General features: G+C 45.9%; 1 protein-coding gene across 1 annotated transcript in view; it reads right to left on the reverse strand.

The window, feature by feature from the left end:
• The window catches only part of LOC147730242 (multidrug and toxin extrusion protein 2-like), an 832,471-nt gene that overhangs the window by 511,814 nt on the left and 293,593 nt on the right, over positions 1 to 27,064 (reverse strand). The window contains exons 9-10 of the mRNA XM_086955003.1: positions 4,772 to 4,885; positions 4,619 to 4,686 (exon numbers count right to left, since the gene is read on the reverse strand). Of these exons, the coding sequence (XP_086811129.1) occupies positions 4,619 to 4,686; positions 4,772 to 4,885 (182 nt within the window). The remainder of the gene's footprint in view (positions 1 to 4,618; positions 4,687 to 4,771; positions 4,886 to 27,064) is intronic.

Here is a 27,064-nt window from a genome sequence, read left to right on the forward strand (position 1 = left end):
AAAGAAAGCTTGGACTAAAACTTCCTGTACTATTGACATACCAAAGCATGCAACTTTGGAGCGTGTATGTGGGTGCTTTGCTAGTGGTACTACACTACCTAGTTAATAATCTTCTCGCCTAATTCCAAGGTCCTGTATATAATCCTACTAATCTTATACTTGGCCCGTTGTGCCTCACGGCCCGTGTGACGATCGGCCTATTAACTACAGAATAATATTATCTGACGCCAGCTGGTAGTTTCTTTCACAACAACATGACAGCTGTTTTACAAGCAAGTGGTCTTTGTTAGGTTTATATATTATTTGTAGACCTGTCGGTATTGTTCCTAATGCATTGAGCTGCTGCAAAATGGATTAGCATTTGTTTTCGGTCTGTTTTAGCGATCTTCTGAATACGAGTATTTGCCATCTGTTATCTCAGTGTTATGGAAACGGGTGTGTATATTAATTCCCAGATACACGTCAGGATTCGCGTTAACATCGCGATATTATATCAGCTGTGCTTGTATGAGCCTTTGCACGGCTCTTCATTAGACAGAATATAGTGCTCATTGAATCAAAGTGCTACTTTTCTGTAGCATAGGCAGTAAAGGAGAGGAGTAGGTCTTTTAGTTCACTTATACTAGAGAGTTTTACATACTAACAACCTGGCTCCAAGTTGATAACTACAGAAAGACGTGCTCTGACGTCATCTGGTAGTTCTTACAGATACGGGACGCGTGGACTATATAACACGAGTTTCTTCGTAAGTCCCGGTTTTTAGCGAGCTGAGTTTACTCTAAGGGGAACGTTTTCCATGAAAGTTGAGCTCTCCTACTGCTATTATGCTACAAGGGATATTATTTGGCTTTTTGAGCTTTTAGCGCTAGAACTACAGGACGGAAATGAATGATGTCATCGAGTAGTTCTTGTAGTATCGCGAGATTACGCTCGAAACAATACTTCAACGCTTTTTTCCTTTTTCTTCAAACAGGCCATTGGTCTAGACCTAGTACTCTTATCTGCATATATTCGTGGAAACCGGCCATTGGTGTTTCACATGGTTGTGCATTAGACATTGGTCAACTGAATGCAGAGTTTCAATAGGATTACACATCAGTAGAGTCACTATTTAAATCCCTAACAGCTGTCCAGTCGTTGCCTCCCCCTGACTCAGGATAAGCCAGAGGCAACGACAGACAGGTAGGAAAAGTCTCTCTTTGTACTTTATAAATGCATGGGTCTGTTTTTTGGATGCCTTCCTCTGGAGAATCTAAATCAAGAAGTGTTTTGGAGATTTTTACCCTTATATCATTTAAACAAACAATAAACCAAATTTTGTTATACATAAAGTAAAGAAAGGTTGGAGGTTATGCCCTAGTCTTTCTCAAACTTCTTTATTTCACTATATAAATAGCAGCTCTGGTTTTTCACCGTCTTGGGTGTGTCTTAAATTCACCAGTGAGAGGTCAAAATGGGCAACTCTAGGTTGTGAGGGCAACAGGTGGTGGTTATATAGCAAACTAGCAGGGGCAGCACTGAAAGTCCCCGGCTTTATGCTTAGCCACTTTTTTCTTCACATCTTTAGAGCGGGCCTCCTAATTCCTGAGCCCGGTCCAGGAGAGGTGAGGTCCGACCTCTGGTCTAGCCGGGTGAGTGATAAGTAAAAAAATGTTTTACCTACATTTGGTATTTAGCATTTCCTTTGTGATACGGGTATCCTCATATGGTGTTTTGTTTTTTAGGTGGGAGACCGTTTTGGATTGACACGGAAACAATTCCGGTCACATATATCCTTTTTGCATTATTTTATTATTATTCTTTGTAGAAAAATCACATGCCTCGTTACACATGCAGTAGCATTAATCAATTGAAGAACAGAGGCCCTGAAGAAAGCCTAGGGTCTTGCCCTGAAGGCTGAAACATGTTGGCCCCTATGCAGTTATTTGTTTAAAACTGTCTTTATATGCACTGTTCCTGTTTTTAATTAGGAAGAGGCCAATTCTTATTAAAGTTTCTCTTATTGTCCTCTATCCTATTTTAAATTCACCACTTTAACACTTTTTGGTTTGTTGCACTGCACTTGTTCCCATCATATATCATACATTAGTCTCTACATGGTCACGGAGTGATTGTGGGTCCTAACCCAACTTCGACCGTGGGTATGGTAGAAACGTCTCAATGATCTAGAGACACCATCCACGAGGGATGACCAAATGATAGTATTGATCACAACAAGACTTTGATGGGAATCCAATACGAATTTATCAGTTTCACCCACAATCACTGTTGGTCTGTGTTCATTGGTTGAATGCTTAACTTTATAGCAATGGTGCTTGGTACTCTATAGACTGATAGATATCGTTACCCCCAAATAAGAGGTTGATCTTTTCCTCCTAACCAAGACCCCTAGGTTTTCTTGTAGTATACTTTAGTATTGGGGATTGTAACCTAGGCTGGTCTATAAACTTCCCTCAGACCCTTTACACATAATAGGTTTACATATATAGACAATCTGCTAACACACAGCTGTTGATCCAGGGCTCTCTGCCCATAAAAAGTATAATGCTCTACAATTGTCCATACTTCATAATGGCAGGCTCTTTACTCGAGTATCCTTCTAATGCTATATACGGTTTCTTCTTTTCTTCGTTTGCCTATGGTTTTCCTTTTCCTATTTGACTGACCTAGTAGGGTAACTCAATTCTACTTGTGTTCTTGCCTATGGCAAATAAGTGTCCATCTAGTCATATTGCGAAGTACTCGTATTATTTACAGAACTGCAACAGACAGCCTCCAGCTACTACAGCCTAGATGCCAGGATTTGTTGTTGGGTTTATTTTAGCTTATTTTCCTTGTTTATTATCGTACCAAAAAATAAATTAGTACAATGGCAATTCTAGGTACTGTAAGAGGTCAAATCGTTCTTTAGAGAGAGGAAAGTGGGTTGTGAAGGGGAAATATTGAATGTGAAACATGAATCATGGAGATTCAATAAACTGGATGCCTTATCCCCATATAGATTGATTAAAAATCAACTAAAACATGTTGCAGACTTATGGTTCGGGATGTTGTGAGCAAAGACCAACAGAATATCCACCTTAAAAATAATGTCTGTTTTCAGTGAGGAGTTGGTTGGCATACTTCAATAGCATTACTGAGTCTGTAAACTTTGTTGATCTTGCTTGCCATATGGTGGGAAGTGGAGATTATCCGCACCCATTAGATTAAAAAGTACAAGAAAGAAGTTGAAGGTCAGTCTCCGAAATAATGTTTCTTGAGGCACTGACTGACTGACTACTTTAGCACTTTAAAAGATAGAGAAGCCTTAAGGGAAGCAACTTACTGTCAACACTGCTTTATTATTTCACTTTGGGAAGGTCCTTGAATGCTTGGGATACTGAAAAAATTTTTGGATCGGGACTGATCGTGCTGTATTCAAAATTCACTGTTTCATAAGTTCCTTGTAGTTGAGAAGACTTCCCTGCCTACATGTCCTCTGTTTGCAGGATCAGCGCCAGTTACAAGATCCATTATTATTTGAACTCTTGGTTATTGGCCCACATCATTTGTTTCATATGCTTTTGGGTTATATTTTGTTGCAAATTTTCATTTTGTGAGTTCAATTGTGAATTCAGAGGGAGTTATTTTAAAAGCTCAATCTGCATTTTCAATTGTCCAAATGGCGAATTGTACCCAAGCTCAAATGCTTACCTGAGAATCTCACTGGAACAGAGGCACCTAGAAAGTCATGATGCTAAACTAGTTTAATTTTATTCCCATGCAATATCAATTGTTTTTATCTTGTCCAAGCATTTAGCAGCAAATCAAATCATAAGAAACCTCTTAAAAAATACTAGATCACGATGCAGTATCAGTCTACCCTACTGCTTAGAAACCAGCTACCCTCCAATTATATTTGACCCGTACACTGAACCACAGCCTATTGGCTGTGTTAAAGCTTTGCAAAATTTTCAAGTGACTCTCCATCAACACCAGGAAGACTGTGACCCCAGGCCCTCATCTCCAGCCGACTGGACTACTGCAACTCATGATATAAAGGCACCACCAACGAACTCACGCAAAGACTCCAGACGAGCCAGATCCCAGCCGCCAGACTGATACTCAACCTGCCCAAGAGAACCCACATCACCCAGCACCTGAAAGATCTCCACTGGCTCCCTTTCCCATGCCTACAAAGCCCTCCACAATCAAGGACCCACCTACACGAACCACTGCCAGTACCTCCACCGACCCCCCCAGGAACCTCCGCGCACTCGCCCAGGTCCCCTGCATATGCCGCACTGGAGGACGCTCTATCTCCCATCTCGCTGCCAAAGCCTGAATCACCCTCTACCTCCACACCCTTGCTGACCCATTTCAGTGAGGAACTCAAGACCTGGCTCTTTAATTGATACCCGCAGCAGGCACCTGGATATCCTCTCGGGTGATAAGACGCACTATTCAAATACCACACATACATATATTTAATTCCTTTATGGTTGCTAACACAGGGTCCAAGCGCTTCAAAAATATAAATATGGTCATGAAACACTGCAGTAATAGAAGCAAAATGAGACCATGAATGGCATATATATTTAGAGGGAAGTGGGGGGTGGGTTGGGTCTGCAGATCTTACCATGTAGGCTGCTGTGGCCAGTTCCAGCATTATGGCTTGTGCTCCGAGCTCAGTGATGCTTATAAGACCTGAAATGATGGAGGTTTATTTTTTTTTAAAGAATATATTTAAACAAAAATCTACCCCTTGTTATATCTTAGTATGCTGACCAACCTGCTAGAAAGCCTCCAATTTCGAAGGTCCACCACTCAATGCACACCATGAGCATGCTTGGAATAGCCAGTTGTATAAAGGGACCCCATTCTTGAAGACAATCAGTCGTCCACCCTAAAGAAAGAGGGGTAATAAGGTAATTTAACGGTGTATAGTTGAAAATATTCTTGTTGATAATACAGTAGTGAGAGATCAAGGAGTAGAAAGGAGTATAAAGAAAAACATAACTTTTAAGATTTTGTGGAATTTATCCACTGTTCTAGCAAACTTGAGACTGCAAAAAATGTGAATTTATCTAGGTACATTACTTAAAATAAAATTGTTAAAAATATCAGTACATGCTGTTTTTTAAAACGAAACTATGTACCAGGTTATTCCCTCTATCAGTAACAGAAATACTATATATGTATTTTAAGTTGTGTCACCTTCATGCAATCAAACTATTTATTTTCAAAATTGTGAGTTCGCACTTGTGTGCTGTAGTTACTTTATTTACAGGAACAAATTCTCTGTAGAGTGTTTCAAGTTTTAAGTAGCTACTTTTAGAACGGTTCTTTGAGAGGTTTACATTTTGCAAATTCTTTCAAGGTGGTGGTATTACAACTCCATTTAAGGCAATAACAAGAATAAACAATTATACAAATTCTAAAGTCTATAGGTTAAAGTGAAAACGACAGACCCTAAACTGCCTGTATTTCACATCTTACTTCACCCCTCAAAGGGTTAATCTTTTATTTTTTATTTGTTAAAAAACGTTGGGAGATAATAGCAGAAAACTGCTTTCTCAATTAAAATCTTCCAAGGTGATTTTATTCTGCTTTGTGGAGACTGACTTGGCTGTACTGTCCTGCTTTTCCAATTTTCTGTTCATGGATCAACTTTGCTCAACACCAACCGATGTGAAAAGCTTTATCATTGATCTTTTAATTGCGGAAAAATAAACTACAATTGAATCACCAGTATCGGTTGGTTGCTCAGACCACTTTCATGCTCCGTTCTCTCACCTTTTGTCTTAAACCTCACCAATTCCATCACCCCAAAAACCCAAAATATGGGTTAGAGACCACAAGGAAATTAGCATGTTCAACATAATAACCAAAACTAAAAGGGCACCCCAGAAGAGCTAGAAATGAACTTGCTGACATATTAATAAACTCTCTCACAGATCAATACACTAAAGTCATAATTGTGATCATAGGTGTAGTCACCTGTGCCAAAAACGAAAAGACATATGAAGTCTGCCAGTGACACTTAAAACAATAAAATGAAGAGAGAAAACGTATTTGGGCCATTGCATGTCTTGGGCACCATAAGCTGTTGTGGAGGAACCTTTAAATTATATGCAACAAATGCAATAAAATAAAACATTTAAAATCCAGGATGCATTTTTGTGGAGATCAACCAGGCAAAATTCGATTTTGTTAACAGACAACAAAGTCCTCTCATTCACTCAAAGTCACTAACGCCAAAGAAATGTTTCCAGTTCTCCGACATCATACTCCATCTCACACTGCCAAAAAATGACCCCAGGCTAAATGTTTCCTCCTGCGTCCCAGGATGCTTGTTTCCGGTCCAGGGAGGACCTTGCTTGGCAGTTCGGGCTGGACTGTTCCCATGAGGCACAGGGTCAAGACTGATTTGCATATGGCTGGGTCTAAACTGGGGTGGCATGGTGAGCAAAAGAACGATGGATTTAACCCAGATCTCTTGACTGGGGGTGAATGTATAATTTATTCAGCATTCCGTCCATCATTTGCTTGAGTAGCACTTACATGTAATCAGAGCCCTCATTGGAAGCCACAGGAATTACAGTACTCCTGCCGGTATGCAGGGATCCCAGAGAACTTTTTTCATTTCAAATATAAACTATTTATATGGTGACAAAATGGAATTTGTAAGGAAATTCTTTTTTATCTGTAGCAACTCTGCGCAGCTTGTCTTGCTGAATATTACATAACTGTGCACTATCATGCCATCAAGTTTTGGGTGCAAGATATTACAGTTCTTAACTTCAAGTGTTTAAGTCTGTTTTTAGAACGACTCATGAGCAAGAATCCAGAAAATATAATGCATCCGCTCGTAGCGTGCAATGTAGATTACTATATAATTTCCATATTGGAATTTATCTGCTAGTATGTGTTTAGTACAAAATGCTTAGTCAACCCAAGTAGCAACCCCTCTACTTTTTATGCACAGGGAAGGTGGGTGGCACATGTGAATCTATAAGACAACAAAGCAGCTGGTTATGGGGGTGGGAGGGCAAATGGCTGCCTTCTCACCTCACCAAGTGCAAAGGAAGGACCTTTTACAAATTATTGAAATTCCGGGGTCCACCCTACTGATCTTCCTGAATGAGGAAGAAAAACACCTCCTCGACACCCAGGCCACTATTCCTGCCTTGGGAATTGTTTTTCATACCTCATTAAGGCCAATCACTTTCTGAGCAGTTGAAGAAGACCTAACGCAAATTAGCCATCAGGAGCTACAGGCAAGGAGAAGGAGATATATATATATATATATATATATATATATATATATATATATATATATATATATATATATATATATCGGAAATAGATATATATCAGGGGAGTGGAATATTAAAAAATAACTTCTAGTCCATGGGGCAAGCTGCTTCATGAATCTACTTGACCACTTGTTCATTTTTTTGCCATATAATGCGACAACAAATTATGGCAGCAATCTCATTATATAAGAGTTCCGATATAGCCTTTCTGATTAGGACAGGGCTCATACCATAGTAGGGTTAGAATACTAACAATTCCCTTATTTTGTCACATTTCTATGATCTACTTACTCTGTCTGAAGGTAGTGGTAAGCAATTGTTTCAGGGTTAGATTGCCCTTTAGAGTCTATGCAAACCGATTACCTTTTATCTTTTAAGGGTTTTCCCCAACTCTTCTCCAATCTTTTCCCATACTGAGAAAAACATTCAACAGATTTTTGCATGAGAAATCTCCACATGCATGTTTGCTCATGCTAAAATGCAGTTCAGAAATATTTCCTAGGAGTATTATTTCTTGGTCTACTTCTGTAAATTCTTGTGAATTCACAAAAGATGTACATCTGCACTTAATGCAAGGACATATACCATGGGTGCACTTTTGAGACGTTCACTAATAATTGGGCCCCTTATTGGATCTGGCGTTAACCATGACCTTTTGTGTTTATTAAAATTCTGTCTCTCTCTCTCTCGCTTTGTCTTTTGGCTGGCTTCACTGTGAGTGACAGTATTCGGTTCTTTCACAAGGAGCATATTGGTTCACAAAGCAGTTTTGTTCAGTGCTACTACAGTGGCAATGTGTGCTTTGTGGGACCAAAAACAAGTTTTGCTTTTGCCAATGTTTGTTATAATGGTGAAGGCCCAGCAACTCCCACACCAATAATATTTTACAAAAAGCATGCCTACAGAAGATGCACATTGACAAATTGAAAAGGCTGACCACCAATTTCAGACTTCCTGGCTTTGCCAGTGCTTGGGTATTTTTGATTCCCGTAATCCTATTGAAACGGGTGTGAGAAGTTGGCCCGATATGCAGCGTTCGCTATTCTAGCGACCGCTATGTATCGTTCCAACGACCCTTATGGTGTTTTGGTTGTAAGTCAACCTATAGACCAGCTATCCTAGTAGCGTGGATACGAGCAGTCTAAGGCTAAAGACTCGAGAGGGCGTGTTAAGCCAGCTGTTTACCACACATGTACCCCTTGAACACCCAGTGAAAGGACACCACACAAGTGTTATGAAAATAAACAGGATATTTATTAAGAATCACAACAGCCCTGTACTCTTTATGAGGACAGGGTACTAAGCACAAACCAAATCTCTTTAGCAAATACTTCAAGTGCACAATTAAAACAAGTGTCCGGGGACACGGAAAGGTTAAGGTCTCGGGCGGACCCGATAAGGCAAGTCGGAAGCGAGGGACTCGGGACCCTAGAGTAAGGAGGCTATGCAGGCACCGAAATGCCGAGTTACCTAGCCACGAGGGCTGCGGCTGCACAAGTCTTACAGGCGTCGGGGTCTTCGCTGACGAGCCAGGAGCCGGAAGAAAAGGAGTTGCTGGCCGGCGACCAGTGCTGAATAGTTCGTAGGGATCCAAGCCTGGATCGGAGATGGAAGAAACCTGAAAGCAGAGGGGACCAAGTTCGTACTACTAGCCAGTAGTCAGAGGGTACCAGGAAGGCACCGGTTGGCCGTCACCTCGACCAGGTGAGTGGGCGACGCTAGGCTCTGCAGTCTCACGGACCAGGAGGCGTTGTCGGCGACCACGGTGGAGGTGCGAGCTGTCCCACGAAGGATGATGCTGTCGGCGTCGCTGGGCCCAGGATGGGGCAACAAGCCTTGGCAGGTCTCAGGACCACGTGGTGGGCCTAAGATGGCGTCTTGAGTGGACCAGGAGGGTCCGGGGTGCTTCTCGCAAAGATGGAAGCAAGGGCCAGTCTGGAGCAACCAGACCAGCAGTGAGGATTCTCGGATGTCGTCAAAGAAGGGCACAAGCCAGCGGCTAGTGACCAGACAACGTGCTGAGCAGCGAGCAGAAGGGCCCCACGCAGATCGTGGAGATGCTGGGAGACTGCACTTCGGTGCTGGAGCGACTCAGGGTCGGGGCTTCTCGGACCCCAGAGCACTCACCAGAGAGTTATCTCGATGGTCGTGCTGGTTAAGAGCGTGCAGGTTCTGATGATGGCCGGTCCCTCGAGGTCTCGTCGCACCCACAGATCACAGCTGAGCTGATGACGTGGGTAGAGGTCAGAGGTGCCAGGGAAGCCGGTTCTCGTCGAGCTGGGCCGTCGGATTCCTTGAGGAAGGACTTACAGCAAACCGCAGAGTTCTTAGTTGGTGCCCGCTGATGCAGGGTGACTACTCCTTAGCCACAAGGGAGAAATCTTGAGAAGAGTCTTGAAGTCCTTTCGTAGAAAGTATTCTTGATTCAAAGATGATCTAATTTGGAAGGGTCCCCGCTCCGGCCTTTATTCTAAAGAAAGGGGTGGGAACATGACTAGGTCCTGCCCTAAGGGTGGGACCAGGAAGGGGGGTAGTTACACCCCTCTCCCCTGCCGGACTTTCCCCAGGCCAGGGCTGTCGCCCCTGGAACTGGTTCTACCCGGCAGATGCGTAGTGAGCACCGGGGTGCCACTCCGCAGTCACCTTCTCGCAAAAGCCCTACCTACCCAGAATACACAAACCCTGTCTGGGACGGTGCGAACACCGCCCTCGACAGGAAACCCTTTGTCCAAGCGCTCCTCGCTGGAAGGACTCCCAGCAGCAGGAGGTCAGACTCGTGTCTGTGGTGGCAGCGTCCATTTTGTGGAGCTGAGGCTTTCGTTAACTTTAACCGGGGTTCACAGTTACGTGCATGTCGTGTCCCTCTAGAAGGGTGGAATGCTAACCTCGTCGCCAGGGTTGGTGAGAGGGCAGCATCCCGATTCGTATGACACCTTACTCGACATGTCTTGATAACGCGACACCGAAGTTACCGATGTGGCACGCGTTATCATGGAACAGCCATTGGGTCCTTTGTCCGCAAGCTGCAACCGGGCTCGGCTCGGGCCAGAGCACAGTTCACACGAGCCCACGCACTCTGCCTTCAGGATTGTCAAGGCCTGCCATAGGAGTGACTGATAGGAACTCGGGTGTCCATTGTGGTTAGATATAGGACTACTATATCTAAAGCAAAGGGTGATTACACGACTTCGCCCCAGCTGTCATGCAGCCAGTTGTGTCAAATTTAGGAGGCCAGCCAGGGGTGGCATAATACATGCTGCAGCCCCTGGCGGCCCTGGGTACACCCATGCCCCGAGTTACAGGGTCTGATAAGGTGGCCCAGTACCGATTGGTAAATGCACCTAGGGTACATATCGTAACTTAGAAAGAGAACAGCCAGGCTGTGGGTCTGATTGGCAGGCCCACAGCCAGAGAAAGTCGTAAACCAGTGAAACAAAAGCAAAAAATCTGGGTGATCATAGGATTGCAGACCCTACTCTCCTACAACGGGTTACACTGATTTTCCATTATGAATAAATGCCAACATGCATCAACACTTTTTAATGTAATAAATGATGCTGCAAAGAAATGGTACCTAAAATTTTACAGTAGTTTAGCTAAATGTATTTTTCCTACTTCCATTTTTAGGTTTCGCCTAAGTGAAAGCTGCGCACTGCGCAGCTTTTCGCGCAGGCGGAAACCTAATGAGAATAGTATGTGGCTTAGGAATCCGCCCTCTGTTCCATTGGCTAGCTCCATAAATGGAGGCTAGCCATTGGAACAGAGATCTGTCCGTCATGCCCGGACCAGATTCGTGGGCGTTCCCGCGATTTCTTCCCTCTCCACCCTTTCCTGATCATCATCGCGGCGGTGGGTGGGTGCTATTTTTTTTTTTCACGTCGGCCTGTTTTGTTCTTTTTAGAAGTGTCTGTTGCTGGAGTTGGCTTAAGTTCCCACGAAGCTATCAGGTAAGGAGCATTTTCTTCCCCCCCCTCCTGCTGTCCGTGTGCCTGTCCCCGGCCCCCCCTCCCGCTGATACCTTCGGGTGTTGTTCGCACTATGTAAAACTCCGGATAATGGGGGAAATGTGTTTCTTTCAAACTGCATCTAAACTCATGCAGTGCCAGCCGCACAAACGCCGCGGAACACCAGAGTCTCCACAGCATCAAAATCGGCCCTCAGGACATTGCTGGTTTTGCATTTTTTGGTGTGTGTGACAAGGGAAGGTGGAGCGAATCCTCGCCCTGCTCTGCACGGGGCCCTCCGGCACAATGGGAAATGCAGGGAGCATGGACTCCACCCAGACGGACTTCAGAGCCCACAGCATGCCCCTGAAGCTGCCCATGCCTGTCCCCGCCGAGCTGGAGGAACGCTTCGCTGTAGTGCTGGTGAGTCTCTCTGAGCCGGGCTGCATCCGACACCCCTGCTTGCTCTGGACACAAAGTGCCACACAGACCACAGGCACTCACTCAGCGCTGAGCATGGCCTGCGGGTGGGGAGAGGTGGATCTGTGAAGAGCCTGGAGCTGTGGGGTGAAAATGCCTCCTCACCTACTGACTTTACTACTTCTCACAATTAGTAGACTTTACCACCACTACCCACAGCTAGAGGACTGTACTACTCACCACAGGCGGGGACATAAAATGAAGCCTGTTCACAACGAGATTGTATTTTCACTGCCTAAGGTATTTGAACTTACAGTCGTTGTTTCCCTGCTCGCAGCCTTAACGCTTCCTTTTCTTAACCACTGCATTCCCGACAGTCAGAGTACTTCAGCTCACACCCGCAGGTTATCTGCCATCTTTTCCCCCCCAGGTGCACGCCTCCTTTCACACAAGGTGGATCTCAAACATGGAAGTAGATAGACATATATTGTCTGTCCAGGGCAGGGTTGGTTGCTTTGGGACGGGGTAATGGAGCAAAACTCTTGCAAGAACAGATTTTCGATCTTCGGCCAAGAAGGGAGAAAGCAGGGACCCCCCGCCCCAATCTGGTGTGCAATATAAACATGTGCTCTTGTTCCCTATGTTGGATGGGCTTCGTGCCTGGGTCCCTTCAAGGCAAGGGTTTCACGAGCCTAGCACATCTCCACATTTCAATCGTATAAAGAACTGTGACCGAGCAATCTGCATCTCATTTGCAACTCAAAAGGACCACTGTCATTTTAGAACCCCAGTTCGAGCTGCTGGGAAGCATTTGACCCCACACCAGGCAGCGGGGTGTTTTTTAGCCGCTGAGGGCTTCGAGTTACCTTTCTCTGGGACTGTGTTGGGTTTTGTGTACGTCTGTGTAGAGCTGCTCGGAGTATTGGTTGCAGGTGTTGCCCCCTTGCTGAGTCCACTTTATTACCACCAGGGTGGTCTCATAAGTGATGCATTGGAAGCTGTGATTCCAGGGAGAATGCTTATCCAGCCCCTCTTTCTCTGAGTGCAGTAGAGTGTGGGCGAGCTGGGAAGGGTGTGGCTGTCTCGAGTTATACTCCAGTGAAATTTCAGTCACTAACACACTGTTTTGATACTGAAGGCATGTTTTTTGGTCCCACTTTCTGTTTTCTCAGCTTAACCTCTCTGTTTCGTGTTTTTTCTTCTTCTTGGATACCAGGAGTAGATGATTTTTATCTTGGATGTGTCATTGCCATTCTGAAAGTTTTTGCGTAGTTTCTGTAAGAATAACAGCTGTATGTCCAAGAAGTGAAACTGCGACTCGGACAGCTTCGAGGTCCTTTCCCCTGGCCATCCCATTTGTCACCTCATTCCCAGTTAAGTCATTTGTTATCCTTGACAGCAGGCATGGCTGTAATTTCCTTTTGTACAACAGGAAGAAATGTCTCATCTTGCAGTTTGTTTCCGCACATGTGGAATAAATGCATGACATCTTTAACAAGTCAAGAAGGTGGCACCCTGTTTACCGGCTGATAACTCATGTCATCAAGGAGCACCATTTCCTGTAGTAATTATTTGCATTTTAGGAATTTTAGTTTAGGTTCATTTCAACTGGACTAACATTAAAACAATGATTTGTAAATGGAAATCACAGCATTGGAACATAGTGTCCTTGATGACAAAGTCATCTGGTAACCTTAATTTTAACTGGTTTGATTAAGTATTGGAAACCCTATTCCTGAGTTCATGATATCTTATTTCTTTCGTTTTAGTCAGATATATGGCAGTCCCACAACTTCAAAGTACTTGTTTTCCATTCCTGTCGCTGCCTTTATTACTAGAGACCAGAGCAGCAACAGCAAGTCCAGGCGTACCAACTGCTACGCCCAAATGATGTCAATGGTGGTAAATCCGATGTGAGGGCGGGGCAAGCAGCTGCGTAAGGAGGGTCTTATAAAACTTTGACCCAACGCCATTGGAATCCCTAAATCACATCAGGAAATCCCCTATGGGTGCTTCTAGTTACAGCCCCAGTGGCCAATCAAAGCCCCATTTCTACATAATTTAGAATGACCCATATCCTGCATCTCGCTTACCCCTGTGTCTGGGGTACTCGCCTCCTCCTCCTCCGGCCAAGCTCGACCCTCCGTCACTCTCACCCCCTACCCAGAGTGCTCCGTCCCACACTCGCTTCATCGCTCCATTATCGGCAGGGCCTCTAAGGCGCAGAGCGTTGCTGCAGTTTTACACACTCACTCGAGTCTGGGGTACACCTCCTCCACCTCTGGCCAAGTTCGACCCCCCGCCCCACGTACGCAGCTCTCCCTTCACGCTCGTTTTCCTCCTCTCTTTCATCACTTCTCCCTTACCCTCCCTCTATTTCATGCTAGAGGATTCATGCGAGCCTCAGCTGGTAAAACTCTGCCTCTGTGCCACCCCTGACCTCGGTGTGGGGCTCTTTGCATGTGTGTGTGGGGCTCTTTGCGTGTGTGTGTGTGTGGGGCTCTTTGCGTGTGTGTGTGTGTGTGGCTCTTTGCGTGTGTGTGTGTGTGTGGGGGGCTCTTTGCGTGTATGTGGGGCTCTTGTGTGTGTGGGGGGCTCTTGTGTGTGTGGGGGGCTCTTGTGTGTGTGGGGGGCTCTTGAGTGTGGGGGGGGCTCTTGAGTGTGGGGGGGGCTCTTGCATGTGTGTGGGGGGGCTCTTGCATGTGTGTGGGGGGCTCTTGCATATGTGGGAGGGCTCTTGTGGGTGTGGGGGGCTATTGTGGGTGTGGGGGGATATTGCGTGTGTGGGGGGCTCTTGCGTGTGGGGGGGCTCTTGCGTGTGGGGGGGCTCTTGCGTGTGTGTGTGGGGGGCTCTTGCATGTGTGTGTGGGGCTCTTGCGTGTGTGTGTGGGGCTCTTGCGTGTGTGTGTGGGGCTCTTGTGTGTGTGTGGGGCTCTTGCGCGAGTGTGTGTGTGTGTGTGGCTCTTGCGTGTGTGTGGGGGGCTCTTGCGTGTGTGTGTCGGGGGGCTCTTGTGTGGTGTGTGTGGGGGGCTCTTGTGTGGTGTGTGTGGGGGGCTCTTGTGTGGTGTGTGTGGGGGGCTCTTGTGTGGTGTGTGTGGGGGGCTCTTGTGTGGTGTGTGGGGGGGCTCTTGTGTGGTGTGTGGGGGGGGGCTCTTGTGTGGTGTGTGGGGGGGGCTCGTGTGTGGTGTGGGGGGGCTCTTGTGTGGGTGTGTGTGTGCAAATGCAATAAGTCTCGCATTTGCGACAGAGTAAGCTATTGGCATTGTAAATGACAATGCCATTTATTTATCTGTTTTCAAAACCAACACATAAATAAAAAGTTTGTCATTTACAATGCCAATAGCTCTAACTTTTCCGAAGGCGAAACCGTTGCATTGTAAATGCTTGTTTGTGAACATTTTAATTTGAAAGTAAAGAATCATCAATCTTGCTTTCAAGCTTCTGAGAATATTTGCATCTAATCAGAAATCATTCTGGGAGCATTAAACATAGCCCCATATTGCTAAACTTTGAAAACGTGTGAATGGAATATGCTACTTACCAGTATGCATCTGTTCTTGGCATGTAGGGCCGCTAACATTCATATCTTGTGCATAGAATAAATAGCAGTTTCTCCCCTAGCGGTGGTTGCCCGAGCCAGCTGCAGCAGCCTGAAAGAGGGACTTAAGAACAGCCTGTCCTACAGCAGCTTGCTGCTTGGAATGTACATCAACACAGTAGTGTTTGGTGAATGTATGTATGTTATTCCATGTGGCTGCTCTACATATGTCCTCTAATGGAATGTTACCCAGGAAAGCCATGGACGCCCCTAGCTTGTGTGTGGAATGCGCTCTTGGAGGGACTGTTAGTGTGCGTTTAGCCTTCTGATAACAAATCTGGATACACTTAACAATCCATCTGGCTATACCCGATTTGGAAATGGGTTTGCCCTTGTGCTGTGGTGAAAAAGCAACAAAGAGTTGTTTAGTCTTCCTGAAATCCCTCGTCATGTCTATATAGTACAAAGCTCGTTTGAGGTCTAATGTGTGCAGTGATCTTTCTGCTACTGAGTCTGGATTAGGGAAGAAAACTGGCAGTTCAATAGTTTGATTAATGTGGAACTGAGAAACTACCTTGGGCATGAATTTAGGGTTAGTGCGTAGCACCACCCTATTTGCGTGAACCTGTATAAAAGGTTCTTGAATGGTTAGGGCTTGCAGCTCGCTAACCCGTCTCAGCGACGTGATCGCTACTAAGAAGGCAACCTTCCAAGTGAGGAACTGTATCTCACAAGAGTGGAGATGTTCGAAAGGAGGTCCCATCAGTCTGGTCAAAACAATATTAAGATTCCAGACCGGTGAAGGTGGTCTTCTGGGTGGAATGACTCGTTTGAATCCCTCCATAAAAGCCTTTATGGCTGGCACTCGGAACAGTGAAAGGTGTTGCCTGTTCTGTAAGTAAGCCGCTATTGCCGCCAAATGAATACGTATAGAGCTGTATGCAAGATTGCATCTGTATAAATGTAACCGGTAACAAATAATGTTCTGTGTTGATGCATCCAGCGGGTTTATGTCGTGGTTGGAACAGTAAATGACAAAGCGTTTCCATTTGGCAGCATAGCAGGCCCTAGTGGTAGGCCGTCTTGCCTCCTTGATGATGTCCATATAAGCAGGAGGCAAATTCAGATATCCAAATTCTATGACTTCAGGAGCCATATCGCAAAGTTTAACTGTTGCGGATCTGGGTGCTGAACTTCGCCATGGCTCTGGGTGAGAAGACTGGGTGTAAGACGCAGTCTTTGATGAGGCACCACGGAAAGTTCTAGGAACGTGGTGTACCATGCTTGCCTCGCCCACGTTGGAGTAACCAGGATGAGAGTCATCGAGTGCTGTCTGAGTTTCCGTGCCACCAGCGGTATGAGCGGGGCTGGCGGAAAAGCGTACGCAAATCTGCCTGACCAGTTCATCCATATCGCATTGCCCTGAGACCGCGGGTGTGGGAACCTGGCGGCGAAGTTTGGGCATTTTGCGTTCTTGTTTGTGGGGAACAGGTCGATGTCTGGATGCCCCTACTGCTGGAAGTACGGTTGCAGCACCGAGGGATGAATCTCCCACTCGTGCACCTGATGGCTGTGTCTGCATAGCAGATCCGCCATCTGGTTGTCCTGGCCCGGGAGGTGCTCCGCCATGAGGAAAATGTTCCTCTGAATGGCCCACTTCCACATGCTCTGAGCCAAGTGTGACAACTGTGGAGAGTGAGTACCTCCCTGCTTCTGAATGTAATACATGGCCGTCATGTTGTCCGTCCGGATCAACACGACCTTGCCGCACAGATGTATCTTGAAAGCCTTCAGTGCCATGAAGATTGCCATCAATTCCAGCAGATTGATGTGCATCTTCTTCTGTTGATCCGACCATAGTCCCGGCACTGTATAATGAAGGAGATGCGCCCCCCCACCCCAGGAGGGATGCGTCCGTCGTGAGCACTATTTGTGGTACTGGCTCTTGGAACGGTCGTCCCTTGCAAAGGTTGCGTGGATTCCACCAAGGCAGAGAGTTGTACGCACACCCGGTCACCAACACTAGGTCTTTCAATTGTCCTTGAGCCTAATTCCACTGTCTTGCTAAACACTCTTGGAGCGGACGCATGTGCAGTCTTGCGTGCGGGACTATGAAGATGCAGGAGGCCATCATGCCTATCAACTGCAGAAACACTTGCGCCTGTAGTGAGTGTTGTGGCCTGAATTTGCGAATCAGCAGTTGCATGCTGTCGATTCGCACTGAGTTCGGCTGGGCTGTAGCGGTCAAAGTGTCCAACGTCGCTCCCAAGTATTGCTGTACTTGAGCGGGTTGAAGATGCGACTTGGGATAGTTCAGAGAAAATCCCAAACTGTGCAGAAGATGAATTGTGCGGGACACGTGGCTGGCGCACTGCTGGGCCGACTTCGCTTGCACAAGCCAGTCGTCCAGGTAAGGGTAGACATGAATGTGTTGTATCCGAAGGTGTGCCGCCACTGTCGCCAAGCACTTGGTGAACACTCTGGGAGCAGTGGTCACTCCAAAGAGTAGCACCTTGAACTGATAATGCTTGTTCTGTATAGTGAACCTGAGGTATTTCCTGTGTGCCTGATGTATGGGTATATGGAAATATGCATCCTTCAGATCCAGAGTTGCCAGGAAATCCCCCTGACTGAGCAATGGCAGGACCTGCTGCAGAGTCAGCATGTGGAAATGTTCTGAAAGGATTTATAGGTTCAAGGGTCTCAGATCCAGAATGGGCCTGAGAGACCCGTCCTTCTTTGGGACCAAGAAATAGAGAGAGTACACCCCTGTTCCGTGCTCCTCTAGAGGCACCAATTCTATGGTCCCTTTTTGCAGCATGCTGGCCACTTCTTGCTGTAATAAGGTTAAGTGCTCTGCGGACATAGGATGGTGTCTTGGTGGTATGTCGGGTGGAGTGGATGTCAGTTCTAAACAATACCCGTACTGGATAAGTTGCCTCACCCACCTGTCTGTGGTAATGCCTTCCCAGACTAGCAGGAACTGCTGGAGTCGTCCCCCGACCGGTGTTATATGGTCCGGGGGCAGTGACAAGACGTCACTGTTTGGTATTTGCTGAGGACCTGCTGTTATTATTTCCACGTCCTCTGCCTTTGGCGCTGTTACAACGGTATCCACCTCTATTGTTCTTGTTAAAGGTGGTCTGTGCACCACCTTTATTGTACTGTGTTTGCTGAGATGTTTGCCCCCTTGACGGCCTTCTACTACCTAAGCGACTAAAAGAACCCCCTCTGAACTGTTGAGACTGCAAGGCCCCCATAGACTTAGCCGTCTCGGTGTCCTTCTTGATCTTCTCAAGAATCGTGTCAACGTCAGGCCCAAACAAGAAATCTGGGTTAACAGGGTGATTGAGCCAACTTGTTTGTATTTCTGGCTTAAACCCTGAAATTCGTAACCATGCCTGCCTCCTTAGCATTACACTAGTGTTAATGGCCCTGGCCGCAGTGTCTGCTGAATCTAGGGCACAATTGATAGAAGCGTTTGATATCAGTTTCCCTTCCTGAATCAACATTTCCGCCCCCTCTCTATATGCATCAGCCAAGTGTTGCAACAATTGCTCTAGGGTGTCATAGTGAGCCCTATCTTATCTAGCCAGTAGAGCTTGTGTATTGGCTATTCTCCAAATATTCGCTGCCTGCGCAGCAACCCGCTTCCCAGAGGCTTCTAACACTTTACATTCTTTGTCTGGGGGAGGAGCATCACCACTTGTTTGTGAGTTCGCCCTCTTCCGGGCATTGGAGACAACCAAAGAGTCCAATGGCAATTGACCCCTAATATACGTAGGGTCCACAGGAGCAGGCCTGTATTTCTTTTCAATACGTGGGTTCACCACCCTTGCTCTTGATGTGTCCTTGAAAATGTCATTGGCGTGCTTAAGGACACCCTTCAGCATCGGCAGCGTCTTTACTGATCTGTCCGACGTAGAGAAGGTATCAAACAGGAAGTCCTCCTCAACTGAGTCCGCATGCATGACCACATCATGGTTCAACGCTGCCCTTTCAATTAAAGCGTTGAACACCGCAGTATCCTCTGCGGGGGCTGTCTTCACTTGGTAAGACTGGGTGTCCGCCGTGCCTTGATCTTCGAGCACATCCTGCGAGTCATCCTGATTAGAATCATCAGGATAGTTGAATTGCTTGTCCTTCTGGTCATCCCCCCCTCCATCCTCAGTGCGTGTGGGGGAATGAGTAAAGGCTTGTCCATAAGGCCTTACGGGCTCGAAAAGGACTGGCGAGGTAGCAGAGTCTCTTTTCCTTTTGAGTGGAATTTGATAGGATTCCATCGGCTTCTCCGGCAAGATCTTCCGTTTGAAAAGGGTGAGTCTTCCGGTTGCAGAGTCAATGTACAACTTCTTTGAGCTTTCAGAAGAAGGTGGAGTGGAACAGACGCCTTCAGGAGTGGCGGTCGTTCCCTTAAGTTTTGACATCATTTTACCAGGGTCGGTGCCCTGTGCCGGCTTAGACGCTTTAGGTCTTACAGTCGGAGGCAGTCCAAAAACTATAGGTGGAGGCTCCGATGGCTGTTTGACTTTTTTCACGGCTATCGCCAACTTCGAGCCAGGTGTTGCGCTGGGATGCCCAAAATGGCCGCGGCTTGATGCGTCACGTTCCAACGCGGCCATTTTGTGCTCATCTTCGAGAACCTTCACCAGCATCAACTTGTATGCATTCGGACTGAGGGGCGGCTGCGACTCAAGTCCGTCTTCAGTGTCCACGCCCCCGAGGGCAGCCTCAGATGACGTCGCTCAGTCTCTTTGGGCCTTTGGCACCTTCTTGGATGTACCGATCTTCGGGTTGGCACCCTTCTGTGACCCCGAAGGGGCAATGACACGCTGAGCCTTCTTAGGATCCGATGGAACGAGGCTTTGCGAAACAAATACTGGTTTTACCAGTTTCAGTTTCGGTTTCGATTTGTCTTTAGTCAGTTTCGGTTTCGCTTTCGAAGGCGTACCCACCGAAGGCTCTGAAATATTCTTAGCCGGGCCAGATTGCGGGGCTGTAGAATGAGCATAAAGATCTTGGCTAAGGCCTTCCGGCGATGCTTCGACCTGAGCCTTTGACAAGACAGTGTCACTTTTGACCCAGGAAGGTTCAGTTAGGTCCTGCTCATCGCTCTGCGGCTCCAATGGCCATACCGTCGTCTCTTACCTCGACGGCTTCATCGTCTTCGATGTTCTCATCGTCTACCTCTTCTCCGTAATAAGAATCATGACAGGAGGCCGGGTCGGAGAAGTGCTCCGGTTCCTCCTCTTGGACGCCTTCGTTGTCCCCATCCTCGAAGATATCCTCCACATCCCACGATCTCCGCGCCGGTAGTCTCGCCTCACGTGGAAGAGCGCTCGGCTCTTCCGACCTGAATTTCGAACAGGCCAAGCAACTCTCCTCGTCGTGGTCTGGAGACAGACATCTGTTGCACACAGGGTGCACGTCTGAGAGAGGATACTTCGCGTTACAGACCGGGCAATGCTTAAATGGGGCCTGGAATTCCATCGTCGATGTCAATCTTCGATCGGGCCTACAAAACTGGGAGCACACTTGCTCAAGTATCCGGGAACTGGATAAAGTAACTCAGAACCGAACGAAGTACAATTCCGACGCTTAAAGAGGCCTTTTGGCCTGAAGAAAACAAGTTTTTCCTATAGGTTCCGGACGAGAGTCACGGAACAAATCCGAACCCAATGGCGGAAAAAACAATCTGAGGATGGAGAGAATGCCCACGCGCACTGTAGTCCAGGGGAGGAGCCACCCATCTCGTGATACTTCAAAAGACTCTTGCAGGACAACAAGGTGCAATCATCCGGACCCAACATTAGGCGGCGATCTATGCACAAGATATGAATTTAGTGGCCCACATGCCTCGAACACATTTTTATACTATAACCACTATCAGTAGTGCAGTCTGAGCTTACTACATTTATTTAGAGCGCTCACCCTAACAAAGTCTTTGCATTAATGAACCATAAATACAAGTTCGAACAGCATTAACACATGTATACAAATATTACCTAAACTGCAGACAATGTCCTTCCCTGATTCATTATGTGGTACTGTAAACCGGCAGCCAAAGGGTTTGTTCTGTAGAGGTTTGGGTCTACTTGTCACAAGGACAAAATGCACATGAAAACTTGTTGCCCTTGACCCCAAACAATATGTCCTGGGCGTCGGGCTATAGTAATTTCACATCCCTGTAAAATATATATATATAAGTAAATTCGCCACATAAACTGAAGCAGCCGCATCAGCCCTGGAATTGAATGACGAAAGAACAGACCCAATGTTAAGTGCTTAAGCGCAATTTTCAAAATGGGTAACAACATGGAAAAAATACTTCATTCACATGTGTTTACATCAAAATGCATTTTCACAATACAATGTTAGATGCACATACGACCAAAATATAAAATATATAAATACGTATTTAAATATTTTAAAACTCTGATATCTGTCTCTGTATAAATACAGGTAAAACAATGAGTAGGGATGATAAAATCTGACATCCACCTAAATCATACGATTTTTTGGTCTCACTGCTAATTTCACATCCACGAATGTACAGTGAACATTGTAAATAATTGAGCCCCAGTAGGCTAAGACCCTAAGAAAAATGCTCTCATTTTTCAGTTGTTTTCTTACTATCGGCAAATAAAGAAGTGCAAAATTTAATTTTTCAAAAGTGCTAGTGCAAGTGCTGATTAAAATTGACAAAACTATTTTTCAAAAATAGAGGTAATGATAGATCCCCCAGATACCGCTCCGGGGTTGCCCTCTTTACTGCAAAGCTCATTAAATCAACATGTGAGGTAAAACCGGCACCTAAATATTGAGAAAAAATTCATCAAATACAAACAAATACCATACTGAATCCAGAAACAACTCTTAAATATTATGTGCTGTTGTGAATCAGATTGTGGGATATTCCTGACTACGTTTTACCAAGGTTATTAATATATCCTTACATTGTTGTAAACACTACAGGAACACCCAACTAGGATTCAATGCGGATGAGGTCTATAAAGTAGCAAATCGTGAACAATTTACAAACAAGTATATAGATCCTCTGTTGCATTCAGCCCATAAGGTTGCTTACTGTCTAGCTCCAAGATGTATCTCGTTTCGAGAAGGCGAAGCCTCGCATCTCGATTTCCACCTCTCTTCATTGACCAAACTGAATCAATTACATAATAAGACAGATGCATGGGATTGGAACTATGCTCGTGTTCAAAGTCCTAGCCACAGGGTAGGCCTGATCTTTGTTGTTTATAGCTCTAATGTGCTGGAGCACACGCTTGTGGACCGGAAGGCGAGTACTACCCACATACCTGAGTCCACAAGTGCACTCCAGCACATAGACCGCATAGTCTGTTTTACAATTCAGGCGTTTGGTAATTTCTCTGGGTGTTTCTGAGAATGGGACAACATATTTAGTCTTGTTGACCCTGTGTTTACACGCCTTACATTGTGTACATTTCCTAAAGCCGCTGCCTAGGGCCTTCCAAGTGGTCGAAATTTGTGGTTCCAAGGTATTTTTGACCAATGATTTGGCCATAGATATTGATTTCCTGAATGTGAGGAGTGGTTTGTTCAACACTTTATTGCCAATGATTGGATCCCCCAATATGAGGTTCCAATTCTGATTAAATATTTTTCTGATGGCTGAGTGTTGCCGGCTATACGCTACAATCATGCGAGGTCTGATTACTTCCCCAGCCGGGGTTGTATCAACCTCCTTGTTTTTAGGGATAAGTGCATTTTCTCGGAATATGAGCTGCGTTCTTCTCTGGGCAGCCTCAATTATGGCCTTGGAATATCCCCTAGCAAGGAATCTACACTTACTCGCCTCCTGTGCAACTCGCATTCTTCATCACTGCTGCAAATCCGCCTGATACGCAACATCTCACCATAGGGGATGCTCCGTATCAGGTGGCGAGGATGGTGACTTGCAGGATGGTATTACCCGCAGTGGGCTTTCTGAATAGTTTAGTTTGTATGCGGTTATTTTCAACATAGATTTCCATGTCTAGAAAATTGACAGTCCCTGCATGAATGCATGATGTAAATTGTAGATTTAAGCTGTTAACATTCAGCCTGTTGACAAACTGAATTGCTGCCTCCTCCGTCCCCCTCCAAACAAAAAATAAATCATCTATATATCTGATGTAGGTGACCACATGCTGCTCCATGATTATGCACAGATCCCCCGCCAGGACCTGTTCCTCCCATAGCCCCATGTGCAAACATGCGTAGCTGGGGGAGAAACAGGCCCCCATGGCGACACCTCTTACTTGTTGGTAGATTTGATTATTAAACAAGAAGAAATTCTGCTCTAGACACATTTGAACCATGGACAACAGCATCCTGTTATGCACCCCATAATATATAGGACGTTTGTTCAGGAAATGTTCAATCGCCTTGAGACCATCTCGGTGTCCAATAGAGGTATATAACGATGATACATCGAGGGTCATAAGCAAAAAGTCTAGACCCCACACCAACTGTTCTGTTTTACGAATGAAGTCTGTTGAATGTTGTACATACAACCCCAGTCCTTTAACCCAATCCTGTAAGAAGAAATCTATGTACTTAGAAACATTCTCCAGAGAACTGTCAATGGCAGATATTATTGGGCGCCCAGGTGGTTTGTTACAGTCCATATGTACTTTGGGGATTAAGTAAAAGGATGGTACCACTGGATGCTCTTTTTTCATTAATCAAAATTCATCCTCAGTGATAATTCCCCCGCTCCTCCAAGCCTGGAGTTTCGCTATTTGGTCCCCCCATGTTGCTCTTAAGGTAGGCCAATTGCTCTTTCTGTAACAGGAAATGTCATTCAGTTGATTCTCTGCCTCCTCCAAATACAACTTACGGGGCCAGAGCACAACATTTCCCTCCTTGTCCGCCTGTCACACCAATATGTTGTTGTCCGCGCTCAATTTTTTAACTAGTTGAATATAGCTCCAATTTTGTTTTGTAATTTTGTGACGTCTACTGTTGGTGGCAATATACACAGATGTTTTAGCTCCTTCACCACCAAGTCATGATAAACGTCAATGTTATTGTGGAGCATTATCGGTTGAAACGTGGACTTGGGTTTAAAAGACGTTAAACCTGCAGCTGTATATATATATATATATATATATATATATATATATATATATATATATATATATATATCCCGTACATAAGATCTCCCTATGTTTGGATTTAGAAAATCATCCGGCACTCCGTGGTAGGGTAAAAAACATATATATATTATATATTATATACATATATATATATATATATATATATATATATATATATATAAAAACAAGACCCTTTCAGGCACAGAGTGACGCATAAATTATGCAAAAAAGAAACAGAGAACTCTGGGCAGTTCTCAAGTTTAGGCGGATATCCAAATGTAAATTCCCTCAGTTGAAATGCGTCACATGGCGTGTAAAAACTTCTTTATTGACAATGCAGCAATAACTAACAGCTTTACGGACACAGCACAGTCTTGCCAATAGTTCCCCTATGCGTTTCAAGCATCCTCACCCTTGTTCATAGGATGGCTCTGTGAGGAGTAGCAGCGGAAAGCATAATTGCACTCGTGATGTTCATATAAACCCTGCCCAGCCGGGCATGGCTGCACTATGCACTCTGGGACCTGAAGTCCTTTGCATACAAGTACCGCTGTGCACACTCCTTCAATTTGATTGAATTCCCCCAGTGGGTTCCTGCATACCTCTCGGATGTTTGCCTGCTGAAATTCCATCCTTGGCAACATACACGTCATTCCATTAGCGCTGTTTTCATGACAGCGCCTGACCGGCTCGTCCGCAGGGGGACATCTTCGCCACCTGAGAAGGCCGCTAACATATCCAAATGCAAACTCCCTTCGTTGAAGATGCCTCACATGGCGTGTAAAAACTTCTTTATTGACAAGGCAGCAATAACAAACAGCTTTTTCGGACACAGCACAGTCTACCAATAGTTCCCCCACGCGTTTCAAGCGTTCTTGGCCTTGTTCACGGGATGGCTCTGTGAGGAGTAGCAGCGGAAAGCGTAATTACACTCGTGATGTTCATTTAAACCCTGCCCAGCCGGGCGTGGCTGCACACCGCACTCTGGGACCTGTACCGCTGCTCACACTCCTTCAATTCGATTAAATTCTCCCAGTGGGTTACTGCATACCTCTCGGATGTTTACCTGCTGAAATTCCATCCTTGGCAACATACATGCCATTCCATTAGCGCTGTGAGGAAAAGTGTTCTTCTGATCGGCATCATTTGTACCGGGACTCCATTGTTTTTTTCATTGCCATCTCGTGTCAAACACTTCCACACGACCCACCTGGTCGTTTCTGCTGATGCCTGAGAAAAATCTAACTAACACGACAACAGCCATCTTGCAGCCTGCAATTCTGCGTAGGAACTGTCGGACACCCAACCCCCCTGTTCTTTGCAGTTCAACTGAAAGCCATGAGACACTCACACCCTGAGTAATTGATTTGTTTTCCATCTCCTGCCTGCTCCCAGCCTGGTAAACATCCTAGACACCATGATCAGGTTATGTGGCCTGCTGGACCTTGATCAGGGTGATTAATCAATGACCTGAAAGACTGAGCCTTGATCAAGTCAAGTGAACAATAATTTGTGTACCAAGCCTTGACCAGGTCACCATCTACAAATGTAGTCTGAACCTGGTTATCAACTGCAAACACTGCTCGGATTGAACAATGAACTAACAGCCAAAGGACTGGAATGAAAAAGTATAAATGGCTTGTAAGCTGCGGATTAAAGCAGCAGCCTCGTCTGTCTCGTTTCCAACGAGCTTGGGACTCTGTTCCATAGCCTGGGCTATTTGAATATATGCGGGTTCCTCCTGCAGACGAAGGCTCCTGTGTCTCTTTTTACTAAGTATGGAGGGTATGGAAGACTTGGGCGGTTTAGCCGCCGAGACCCAGTAAGTGGGTTATTCCGGTTCTTCAAATGGAGCCTGAACAGGGAATCCACATGCACGAAGGTCAGGCCCGGTGGATGTGAGGGGGTGCACGGAAAGACTTCGACGGAGGTACCCTACCCGAGGGATTCTTGCAATCTGGTAAGCCGAACGACTCGCCCGCTGTTCCTCCCCACCCGGTCTCAGCCACTTTTTCGCTGGAGTCCCCTAGCAAATAATGACACAGCCCTACATCTGCAGAAGATAACTACCCCCATAAGGTAAGGGTGGACTGATCACCCACCAAGTCGAATATGCTACTTACCAGTATGCATCTGTTCTTGGCATGTAGGGCTGCTGACATTCATATCTGTGCATAGATCGCCGCCTAGTGTTGGGTCTGGATGATTGCACATTGTTGTCCTGGAAGAGTTTTCGAAGTATCACGAGATGGGTGGCTCCTCCCATGGACTACAGTGCGCATGGGCATCGACTCCATCCCCAGATTGTTTTTAGCCATTGTGGCAAAGATGGAGTGTAACACCGTGAGTGATGACCATGCTAAGAGTAATTCTGAGTGCTGCAACCGCTACAGGCACCGGGGAGGAGGGCGGGCGATATGAATGTCAGCAGCCCTACATGCCAAGAACAGATGCAAACTGGTAAGTAGCATATTCGGTTCGGGGCATGTGGGCTGCTGAATTCATATCTGTGCATAGAATACATAGCAGTCCCTCCATTAGCGGCGGCCGCCTGTGCCAGCTGCAGCAGTTTGAAAAAGTGTTTTTAGAACAGCCTGCCCTACAGCTGCCTGCTGTTTGGAGTGCACATCTACACAGTAGTGTTTTGTAAATGTGTGTGTGGTAGACCATGTGGCTGCTCTACATATGTCTTCTAAAGGAATATTTCCAAGGAAAGCCATGGAGGCCCCCAACTTTCGGGTG

The sequence above is a fragment of the Lissotriton vulgaris genome, chromosome 2_1 (assembly GCF_964263255.1).
Source record: "Lissotriton vulgaris chromosome 2_1, aLisVul1.2, whole genome shotgun sequence".
Classification (NCBI taxonomy): Eukaryota; Metazoa; Chordata; class Amphibia; order Caudata; family Salamandridae; genus Lissotriton; species Lissotriton vulgaris.